The sequence below is a fragment of the Erpetoichthys calabaricus genome, chromosome 15 (genome assembly GCF_900747795.2).
Source record: "Erpetoichthys calabaricus chromosome 15, fErpCal1.3, whole genome shotgun sequence".
In the NCBI taxonomy this organism is placed as follows: Eukaryota; Metazoa; Chordata; class Cladistia; order Polypteriformes; family Polypteridae; genus Erpetoichthys; species Erpetoichthys calabaricus.
Genome location: NC_041408.2, coordinates 49,871,444 through 49,883,878, shown reverse-complemented (window position 1 = coordinate 49,883,878; position 12,435 = coordinate 49,871,444). Strand labels below are relative to the sequence as shown.

Below are 12,435 nucleotides of genomic sequence, written 5' to 3'. Positions count from 1 at the left end.
CCCTTTGGGTATGTATGCAGGCACTGCAACCCAGAGAGACTGCCACATATTGTTTCAGGGGAGTAAATAGTCCAGGCGAGTGGTCTCTCCCTGTCCTAACATTAAACTGACCTCCCGGCTGGGTAAGGAACCTTGAACCATTACAGCTGGGACGCCAGCCCATGCTTGGTGTCCATGATACATCTCAAGGAGAGTATTTTGAAAGTTTGTAATAAATATTATTTTTAATAATTTCTGGAATATTTCCCAATGCACCACCCATATGTGGCATAGCATAAACTTAATGTGAAACTTCAGACTGCCTCCTTATCTCATCTCACAGCAAAATTTGCATGTCAGCAATAAGATATTTTGGAACATCCAAAACAAATATACACGTACCAGTAACGGTGCACTGCACGAATACACTTGATTTGAGCATTCCCAGTTTTCATCCTCTTTCTTTCTCTGTACATTTAGCTTTCATTTGCTCAGAGGTTGATGCGCTTGCTGCTTCCTGATGAGCTCTTCTTTTCTCCATCATAACGGCCCACTGCTTCTCTTCCTTTGTCGTCATCTTTTCGCGTTAAAACTGATTAAGTCGGTGTTTGTGTTGCAATTACTTAGTATGTTTTTCTTAATTTTTCACTTAAGTCAATCTGCCTCAAGAATGATTTAAGATATGAAGAGGTAGGAGAAGTGACGGTGAAGGTGGTAGGGATGAGAACAGTGTCTGTACGCATGCGCCGCCCTGCTGGCCACTGGCGAGAGTTGATTCTACATTCAAATACAGTAAAAATAAAAAGAGGAAATAACCTTGGATGTCAATCATCACCCTGAAAGCGGACAGTAGTCGTCACGTAGTGTGTGTGTACCAAATTTCAGATCAATAGTTCAAACAGTTTGCGAGCTAAAAGTGATTTAAAATCCTGGGCAGACAAACAGGCAGCCACGGTAGCGTATTACATAAGGAGATTTACATAGAAACCAAACGTTTAATGAGGACAAACAATTTTAGAGTTCATTTTTTCCATATGTATAGTTTATTTCTAGTTAAAAAAAATAATACAAAAAAAAACAGTTAAGCAGGACAAGTTAATCAAAGGGTACATTCTGTTGTTATCATGCCAAACAGCACCAGAACAAAGAAAACAAAATCCTGAAGGAAAGGTTAGTTGCAGAAGCCTGCGATGTTCACGTACACCTGACCAACTTGTTGGCACTTTTTGTGGTCGAGTGCTACCAAAACCAACTAGGTGGCAAGCTCTTCAGCCACTAATAAAAATGAGCAGCTCGCCGAGATCCCAAGGATAATTCTTAAAACATTCTGCCTGCAGCAAAATTATAATATAAACCTTAATCTACATTTTAAAATCAAAATAAAATTGCATGAAAGAGACAGAAGAGTGTAGTAAAACATTCACCCTGGGTTCAAAGACAAAATATAATTCAAAGTTAAGTGCAAGGACAGTGTAACTACAGTGACAGGGAGGTCCCAAAGACCTACTCTCAGCTAATCTTGCTTACATGTTTTATTACCTGGACATAAGGCACTAAAATGATCTTTTTTAGATATATGTACAATTTCCTTTGACAATTACAATGATTAAAAAAAAAGAAAAAAAAAAAAAACACACAAGCGTTGCTTTTTCCATCATGGAGTCTTGGTGAGCCTGGGGTCTACCTAAAAATTTTTAGGTAGAAAATATGAAACAACCCTGGGCAAGACACTAGCCCATTCCAGGGATTGTTCATACTGAACCAATTTAGTGTTTTTTATGCAGCACTGTATTGGTTGAGCCTGGGGGTCCATTTTAGAACCTTTGGGTAGAAAACATAAATCATCCTTTGACAGGACACTAATCAATTGCACAGACCTCTATTACCAACCAATGTATGGTTACCTTAACCAGTGCTTTCTCTCTTACAGGGTCTTGGTGAGCCTGGGGGTCTACACAAGAATCTTTGGTTAGAAAACAAAGAATCAGCCCTGGACAGGACACTAATCCAATACAGGGAATGTTCATACTGAAGCATCTCAGTGTTATCAAGCCAACATCTGTTTGGGATGTGGGGGAAAAGAAACGCAAATATGGAGAGAACGTCTACATCTTGATGGGATACCGGTACACCGTATGGTACATGCAGGGGTTGATTATCCTAACCTGCGTGTCTCTCGGTTGAAATTTCTGGCAGAAATGGTTTTAAAGGATCAGGAGAAGAAAGGTTGTTGAAAGTCAAGCATATTCATTAACCAAAACTCAAAGTCAATTTGTCATTAGAACTACAAATAGGTCCTAATGTCGAAGTCAAAAGGGTCCAAACACATGGTTTTAACTCCTAACAGATAAACTGGTGTTCCCTGGTGCCCAAAGCTGATAGATAGGTTGGCTTGAATGTTAGCACTGCTATCTCAATCTCTAGTCAACCTCTTTATTTTGAAGAGGTGCTTATATTCCACAGTCACCTTACGTCTAGGAATATTTTTAGATGCCTCACTTATACATCTTTACTTCATTTGGTCGCACAAAATTAAACTATAACGTGTAATTATAGGGGATATATAGGCAGGCAGTGGGGTTTATCTGGAATAAAAATTTGGACCCAGTTTTACACACATATTTAACTTCTGCTGCAGTACTCAGGTGGTCCACAACAGGGCACATTTAAAGTGTTAAGAGAACCTTGGTGTCCGTGTGCAGAATGGCGAGGCCACCACTATTTGTGAGCTTGCATGGAGTGACAAAAAACAAAATAGATGCGGTAGGTGGAACCTCGTCACAAATCTTTATAACCAAATACATCGCAGCACTGAAAAACTGCTGATCTTAATAGGCAGAGATATTCTCCGCTTTCCATTTAGAGATGATGCAGCTGCAGACATCTTGTGTGCCACTGCTAGACAGGGTTGCAGATGCACCAGTGGAATAATACAAAAAAAGGGAGCACTTTGGGTAGAGTCCATTCAGCCCCGATCTTAATTTAGACCACATACCGCATGTAAGCCATGAAATTCAAGGTCCCTCTTTTAATATACAATGTTATTTGCTGGCAAAAAGGAAAATAGGAAAAAAAAATCAAATATGTTGGGCTCCCTTTGAATGGTGATGTTAACATTTTAGTGTCTCTTTGATGGTGAGATGTCACTATTAGAAGAGAGCCAAGAAACACTTGGAGGTGGGCTTTGGACCATTACCATGATGTGTAGAAGTATTTGGTTTTTTTATCGCTAAGGTAATCTTCATATCTTGGCAAGCAGCAGTAAAGAAAGATGCAGCCAATCGCGAGGATTGTAGCACCCCAGCCAAAGCCATATGCCCAGGTGAAGTCATAACGGCCTTCGTAGATCAGCTGTTTGAAGCTGACAGCGTAGACAATCAGCCCGATGAACTGGAGAATGACTGGGAAGAGAGAAGAAAAAAGAGCACAATTGAAATGAAACTCTGAAAAGATTAATAATAATAATACATTTTGATATAGCACCTTTACCATGCTCAAGGCACGTTATACTTGTTTCAGTCATTTATTTTTTTCCAAACACACTTTTACCATTACAGTTGTAATGTCAGTAGACTGACAAGATTTGAGAAATGACTGGGAAAACAGATGAGTAATGGAAATGGACCAAAGCAGGGTGCTCAAAGCTAAAAACAAGAGACAAAAATCGTAGTGAAAAACACAGGCTGAAGAAAGTCAGAACCAGGAAAAGATACCAAAAACGTTTAGAAAGAGTGATTCGAAAAACGGGTTTTGAACCCACATTTAAGATAAGGCATTCAATTATCCTGTTGCATCATTATCTGAAGGACACAAACTCCAAGGACGTGCCCCGAGCAATGTGTGAGATGGTCCCGACGACAGAAATCAAAAAAGGAGAAATCATGAGAAATACAAAATAGAGTAAAAAATGATCCACAAAATTAGATAAGCAATTGGAATTTCCAAAAATACAAAAATCATACTCAGGAGCCTCAAAAAACTCCAAAAACATGTGTTTGGTCTCAGAAATCCAAGTGAAAAATCGTATGAAAAATAAACATAGAAACCAAAACCCTAATAAAAGTATTGTAGGGAGCCAGAGTTCATCCAAAAACGTTTAGGAAGAACAATCAGCCTTGGACAAGACACTAATCTAACACAGGGAGTGTTCATACTGAACCATCTCAGTGTTACCAAGCCAACGTCTGTTTGGGATGAGGGGGGAAAGATACGCAAATACACAGAGGACTTCTACTTCTAAATCTCGATAGGATACCAGTACACAATATGGTACATGTAGGGGTTGGTTATCCTAACCTACATGTCTCTGGGTTAAACTTTCTGGCAGAAACGGATTTAAAGGATCAGGAGAAGAAGTGTTGTTGAAAGTCAAGCAAAGTTCATTAACCAAAACTAAAAGTTAATTTGTCATTAGAACTAGAAGTAGGTCCTAAAATCGAAGTCAAAAGGGTCCAAACGCAGGGTTTTGAATGGGAAAAACGATAAACAAAAATGCACTTGTAATCATCAAGATTTTCTATCTGCAATCTTGAACAATCAGGGAGTCATCGAGCTAACCTATATACCCTCTAACCTGTGACATCATGAGTCACGACCAATGATCGTCCTGCATAGCAAAAAACCGAGCAACAGTACATAGCCAAATGTAAAGTGGCAGCGCCCACGGTATTATGTGAAAGATGTTAAAAGTACTTGTCCATTTGTTGTTCGTCACTTAATATTTATACATCTTTACTAGTTGGCCCACTCCGCCACAAATCTTTGTTGGTCTAGCACTTCAGTCTTACTGCAGACATGTCCTCTAATTGAAACAGATTCAATGGAGCCCAACTGCAGTCCGCAATACCTACGACATCACTCACAACACGCTCACTCAAGGGTGTCGTTGGCGACAAGCCATTCTAAGGTGTTCATCACATTACTGAAAATAAATAAAAAAGTTAGTCTCCATTCCAATGGATGGCATGTGTAAATACCCCATTTACCATCACACAGAGGGAAGCAAGTGATGGACTACCAATCACAAATAAGATAAAAGGAGTTTCTGCTGCTAATTAACAGATCACTAATTAAGAAAAAGGTTAGAATGAAAGCCTGCAGCCACCACGGTCCTCTGGGATCGGACTTGGACAACCCTGCACTAGAATATTTGACAGACGTAAATGAGATTAGTGCTCCATCTACAATTCCTTTTTATTTCCTATTAAAAATTTACTTGAAGTTATAGTGTCATTTGTTTGTCTGTTGTCTCAGTTATAGGATTCTCCACGTCAATGCTCCATCTGTTGGAATTGAAAATAATATTGCACTTTATTACTACATGCATTACAAAATAGATGGACCGTCACAAATGTCAACTCTGAATACACTCAGAGTGTAACTTCCGGAAGGACACAAATTTCAGCTTTTTACAGTCTTTTTCAGACAAGACACTCATAATTCAAGCTTTACTGGATTGCTCTAACAAATTGGGTAACAGATGGAATTAAAGAGTAGGATCACAGTGTTATTATATTTCTGGAATCGGCAAATTTTATTGCTCAGTTCATTCATTATTTATTTAATTATTATACCTGTTCCGCACAGTGGTTAGCCTCATGGTCTATGTGGAGTTGTTCAAGTTATGGCCATGTTACATTATGTGACTTTTCTAGCAGTTTTCAGTACCCTTTATTTGCATAATCATAGCGAGTTGGAGGCAGTTGGTCAGTGTGCTCCAGTGAAGCCGGTCTCGTAAAGTGTGGTGCCCGTCAATTCACACCAAGTAGTCTACAACTTGTCCGATAAAAATCAAACAGGTTTAATTTTGTCTTTAGTCATGGAGTTGGGGTCTGTGTGCATGAGAGCTGTCAATGACTGAATGCTCAGCTGGAAGTACAATTCATAGAATGCAGCGACGAGGAATAAGGAACATGGGGGCTTTGGACCTCACAAACAGAATTGATGCTCATCTGTCTTATGCCTTGTGTTTTACACGCCATGACAGAAAAGAAGAAAGAAAAAACAAAAAGGGCAGAGATTGCAGGTGATCTCGCCGTAACCTGTTAATCCTTCATACACCGGGGGCTTCATTAAGCAGAATGCTATTGACCGTCAGAAAAAAAGGGGCGAGCTACAACCATGCCGGAAGGTCATCAAACTATCGCTAACTGCCACTAATTTTTAAGTTGTTTAAAGTGAAACGGTCTGATGCCAAGATCAGCAACTGCAGTCGGCAAATCTGACGCACTCCATGACTAGAAGTCGCAAAATGTGACATTGGCTTTAGGCTGACGTGATTAAATGTGCCATTTGAGTCTTACACCCAATGATGACAAGATAAGCTTTCGCTTCCCAGAACACTGGAGTTGAATGAAAGTTGAGCTGTTACAAATGTTGCTAGCATTAAATTATCTGTACAAAGTCATGAGGAACCAGACGTTTTCTCAGCGAGAATCAACTCTGAGCAGGAAAAAGAGGCAACAAGGAGGAGCAAGAGACTGTAAAGCTGTGATCTTATTACAGTCCCTGTTTTTATTGCTCTCAGTCTTATAAGACTGTTAGCACAAATCACAAACTTGGCCATTACGTCTAGACAGGTGACCTTTGTTCAATGTTTTTCAGCAACAGAAGATGCAAGCTGTAAAAGACACAGCCGATTATGAAGTCCCAGGTCTTGCATCTTCTTGCAATGTGTGAGATTTTAGTTCTGAATCTCTTCAGAAACTGACATTTTCCATCCCATATACCAAAAAAGGTCATAGTTCACACTTACCTACAACAACCAGCAGGAAGCCAATAAGTTGTGAGCAGCTATAATTTCCATAACAGAAGGTGAAGATGGACAAGAGGAAGCAAACGATGAGTACGATTAGGCCAATGATCATCAAGGCTGCAGTTGCTTGGGCCCACCCTAAAGGAAAAAACACAACAGACAGATTATAGGCAAGTCCTTTCTTCCTATTACTTAGGCATTGCACCCTACCAAATGGCACACCATAAGTCAACTGTGACCACTTTAACAGAAACAACCATCTCGAAGAGGCCCATAATAAAGGCTGCTGGGGCAGCTCAGATGCACAGTTGTTAACTCTGCTGCTTCTCAGCACCAGAGTTCTTGACTTCAAAGTTAAAAATCTTCTCTCCATGTTTAAGTAGAGTTTATTTCTCAAGGTATTCTGGTGACCCTCCACATTCATTGCAATGTGGTGTGCATGGTAGATAAATTGGCAACTCCACTCACCTGTTGTCAGTGACTTTGTGCAGTGTAACTTGGCCAGAATTTTTCCCACTTTGCCAAGATGACTACTGTCTTTCCAAACAATTTTCAAGAAAATGGATGAATGTATGGATCAACGTGCCACTTGTGGATTCAAAAAGTAGAAGAATGGAATGATGGATTGATGTAAACAAATTTGGATTTTGAAAATAAAAACGATTTTATTCCTTTTAACACCAAATCTCAAACAACAAACTACATACATATAATATATATATACACACACATATTTATATACACACACACACATACATATACATATATATACATATATATACATATATATATATATATATATATATATATACATATATACACACACATACATATACAGTACATACACATACATATATATACATATACATATGGAAGCGAAGGTCTGTGATACGGGTTGCATATTAGCAGCTGGAGATCCACAAAGGGAAAACAAATGAATCACGTATCATAAAGTAGTTTTTATTCCTGAGCTTTCAGCCCCTACTAGGAACCTTCATCAGAGGATAATGCTTAAGACATACAAGAATCAAAGGCAATATATAGCAAAATTAGGTGGGGTGGGGGGAGCTGGGTCGGGGGGGTCTTTCTATTGGAACACCACTACAGATGTCACTTTATGTGAACAATATAATGGTGCCCAGTGGCAGGATAAGTAACACACATCATAGCTTAAGGCCCGTCTATACTTGATGCTTCTGAATCACTGAAAGGGTCCATTAGGGTGTGTATGACGTTACATCCTGGCATGTGGGCCCTTGTGTTGGTGACTGCATGCCTCCAAAATTTTGTTTATGCACAGCCCTATGTGCGTCAACTGTTCATGTGCTGGACAAGAAAACTTACGCTCATTGGCGGAAGAAGGGGAATGAAGTGTCTTTACCCACACCTACACAATCCAACATTAAAAGCGACAGCCAAATGTCCATAGATTCATTACAGACCCTGAGCTCAAATGAAAGCTTGTGCAGACAGAAATGGAAATCTCATGGATCAACATGTAAAAGCAAAGAAAAAATTTGGGGGGGAAAAGCCAGAGGATTCTGCAACCTTGTCTGGTTTAAGACCCACAGGAAATTTTATGCACCCCACCATCGAAATTCCAGAAGCAGAACAGACACAATGCCCATTAATTGCAGTGACTTGGCATTGATATTCTGCATTTTTTTTATATTTGTGGTCTATAAAGTGAAACAGTTTTAGATTCCGTATTATACCGATACACCTTCCACTCCTATATTATATTTACAACTTCAAAGGGAGACATTCGTCAAAAGTCTAAAAGTTAGCTGCAAGCTTATTCTTCTGTGTTTCCTAAACCTGTCATCTGATTCAAGGCCCACAATGGTATCTAAGTCCCTGCTGTTGGAATTCCACAAGCAGATGAGACATACTGCAAAGAGGCCACAGTGACTAAGCATAGCTGTGCTCCATCTTTGAATTATGACATTTAAAGAAAAACTGTGTTACCTTGAGCTCAACTATAATGATTTTTTTCCCCAAAGAGCAAGCACCGGACCCTCACGCCACTATATCTTCTAAATTATACATTTGGACATACTGGAATTAGTGCAAATGCAACACAATTTTCTTTTTAACATTTTCTTCCTTTTCAGTCGTTTCGGTGTGTGTTCCAACCATAGTGTGTGTGTGTGTGTACATATATTTATAGGGATGCACCGATACCACTTTTTTGGAAAACGAGTACGAGTACGAGTGCTTGCATTTCAGTACTCGCCGATACCGAGTACTTGCCGATACCGAGTACTTAATAAAAACATGATTTAAATTTACAGGTAACAGCTTTAGTCATATAACTTAACAAAAAAAAACAAGAAACTCTCGTCTATCCACTGGGAGGTTAGGCTAATTAGCGACACGGAGCTAACACTGCTTGTCCAAATATCCGTGGTGAAACTAAACGCAGAGGAGGCTTGCAGTAGGCTGTGGATATGTTTTTTCACGGAGTCGTGTAGTTTAGGCAGCTCCGTGTCAGTCATGTAGCGGTGGCTTGGGACATCATATCTGGGCACCAGAACATGGAGGAGACGCAGGAATCCCACATTTTCTACCTCCGAGAGTGGCTGGTCACTCAATGCAATGTACTCGATAATTGCCTGTGTTATTTTCACAGCACGTGGATTGTCTTTGGACATTTCCTCTCGTCTTGCAAGAGTTTGCTGCAGCGTGGGTTGTGTTGGTTTAGAAGCGTGGGTAAACTCTTTGTACTCGTTGTCGTGTTGGGATTTTGGGTGCTTGATTAAATTACTTGTGTTAAATGCGCTACCTTTGAGTCTCCTCTGGACAATTTCGCTGAGCACAATTTGCAGTCCGCCTTTGTTTTGTCGTCTTCATTCACTTTGAAATAGTTCCACACGGCTGACATCTCTCGCCTCGCCTTCTCCCCGCTCTGAGCTGCAGCCGGGGCCTGGGGGCGGGCACTCGGCGCCTGTGATTAACCCCTTACACGCCGCTCAAACATAGACATTTCTCAGACCATGGTATCGGTCCCCGGTATTGGGGGACTTTTAACGAGTACGAGTACTTTAGAAAATGTGGTATCGAGGCCGATACCAGATACCCGTTTCGGTATCGGTGCATCCCTATATATTTATGTATTTGTGTATGTATTTTGTCCACACATGTGCATCCGGGAGATATCCTCAGGGCTTATTTAATAGCTGCTACACTCCCAAGCCAAAGAGTGGCGCTGTTGTCTAACGTCGCTTCTCTTTTCCTTCTGCAGAAAGAATGATTGACAGCTCTCCCATCTCTGACATTGCTTCCGGTTTCCATCCTCCCGTACTTGCCCCTTCTGGCTTGCAGACGTCATAACTGCCTCTAACACCATCGTGGGGCAGTCTGAAGAAGACTTGCACCTGAACAAGACAACTTTGATTACTGCAATCTTTTTTTCTGTTTTGGCCATTACAATATACAGAGATCGCTATAGTACCCTTACTACAGTACTCTTTTTGATGTTTCTTGTGTCTTCTTATAATTTATCTATCTAAAGAGCTTGTGTAAATAGCCATATTTCCCCCTGGGGTCAAATAAAGTTCTGTCTATAATCCATCTATCTATCTATGCAAAGAAGCTACACTAATAATAAATAGCCTAGTGTCACGCATGAGACACGCTGAGACGAGAGGGGGGGCTACCGCCGACTTTGTCCTATTTTACTTCTTCCCTCACAGCTCCAAGAAACCAACCAGTAAGGGCACTTAGCTCTGCAACTTCCGGAAGTTTCTCCATAAAAGATGCGCAGACTAAAAGAATGGCGTATTTTACTGGAAGACCAGAATAAGCCACGCGGCAGAGCATGAGATTAAATGAAATTCCAAAGAAGGAGGAAACCCTGACCAGGAAGCAGCTCATTGGTTTGTTTTTTCTTTTTGTTTATTTCATCGAGCAGTGAATAAAAGGGACAGCCCAGTCGGCATCCCAAAATTTTGCCAGTCTGTCCTTCCACCGCCCGACCACACTAGTCATATACATTGTTTAATTAATATAAAAAGGAAGCTACTGTAACTTTGGAAAAGGCAAACCAAGAAATGAGATATAAAGCAGAGAGACAAGTGACAAATCAGGGGACAGCTGTTTCCAGTACGTGACCCTCTACAGGCACAGTGCCTTTTGTTAACACTCCTGAAATGGCTGAAGGTGCCCTTTACTCTGAAGCTGGGCTAATCTTCCGTCAGTGTGTTGTTAGCTAGCAGCTCTCCTCAAAAAAAAAAAAAAAAAAGGATTCCAGCACTGTCTGAAGATAAAACTGCCAAAATGGCAACTGGAATGTTACACCTCCATGTGCTTAGGGTGGGGGAAGATTTCCTTTATGCCAGCCATTCCCCAGCTGTTGACCTAACCTCTCGCAGCCTGCGCTGTAAACCGAAACCGAGGCTACTGATCGGCATCGCAGTATAAAGGAAAACCATGAAATGGTAGATAGCAACAGGAGTAAAGGCGTATTTATTGTATGGTTAGAAAAAAGCAAAAAATATAATTCCGAGCATGAAACACTGCAAGTGAATGTATCAAATAAATCTTAAAAAAATCTGATGTATCCAAAGCATGACTTCACCTACATGACATATGTCATGTCAATATACTGTTAACTGGAATGAAATGCCACATCATGTCATTTTCTAACCCTCTTAAACCAGACCAGTGTTGCAGGTTGGGAGGGGGGGGGGGGGTTGTGTGTGTGGGGGGGGGGGGGGTCTTTGGAGCCTATCACCGCCAGTGTAGGGTGCAAGGCAAGAACTTAATTAACTAAGTGGGAGATCAGGGTGTTGTGTGTAGATGGGGGCAGAATTAGCTCAGACACAGGAAGCAGAGGGTCATGGTGTCAGGAACTTCATCAGTATTCGCGATGTTAAGAGAGTGGTGTTCCACAGTGGTCAGTGCTAGGGCTGCTGCAATTTCTAATTTTATAGATATTATATATAAATAAAGAAATGGTTTGGATAGGAATAGAAGTCACAAGCTGGTTAAGTCTGCAAATGATACCAAAATAGGGGGGACTGGAAGATAATCGAGAATCTGTTAAATCATTACAGAAGGGACTGGACAGCATATTTATGATAGATGAAAAGTGATGTCAGTAAATGTAAAATATTACAGGTAGGACGTAAAAATGGGAGATTTGAATACACAATGGGAGGTCTGAAAATTGAAAGTTCACCTTATGAGAAGGATTTAGGAGTCGTAGTGGACTCGACACTATCAACTGACAGACAGTGTTCAGAGGCCATTAAGAAGGCTAACAGAATGTCAGGTTATATAGCACATTGATGTGTGGAGTACAAATCCAAGGAGGTTCTGCTCAAGCTTTATAACACACTGGTGAGGCCTCATCTGGAGTCCTGCATGCAGTTTTGGTCTCCAGGCTACAAAAAGGACATAGCAGTGCTGGAAAAGGTCAAGAAAAGAGCAACTAGGCTGATTCCAGGGCTACAGGGGATAGATTATGAGGAAAGATTAAAAGAGCTGAGCCTTTACAGTTTAAGCAAAAGATGATTATGAGGAGACAGGTCTGAAGTGTTTAAAATTTTGAAGGGAACTAATCCAGTGGATCAAGACTGTGACTTTAAAATTAGTTCATCAAGAACATAGTTGGAAACTTGTTAAGGGTAAATTTCGCACAAACATTAGGATTTTTCTCTTCACACAGAGAACCACAGACACATTGAATAAGTGACCAA

At 40.5% G+C, this 12,435-nt stretch overlaps 1 protein-coding gene across 1 annotated transcript in view; it reads right to left on the bottom strand.

The window, feature by feature from the left end:
- Nucleotides 1-999: 999 nt before the first annotated feature.
- The window catches only part of perp (p53 apoptosis effector related to pmp22), a 32,376-nt gene continuing 20,940 nt past the window's right edge, over nucleotides 1,000-12,435 (bottom strand). The window contains exons 2-3 of the mRNA XM_028820923.2: nucleotides 6,734-6,871; nucleotides 1,000-3,380 (exon numbers count right to left, since the gene is read on the bottom strand). Of these exons, the coding sequence (XP_028676756.1) occupies nucleotides 3,172-3,380; nucleotides 6,734-6,871 (347 nt within the window). The 3' untranslated portion in view covers nucleotides 1,000-3,171. The remainder of the gene's footprint in view (nucleotides 3,381-6,733; nucleotides 6,872-12,435) is intronic.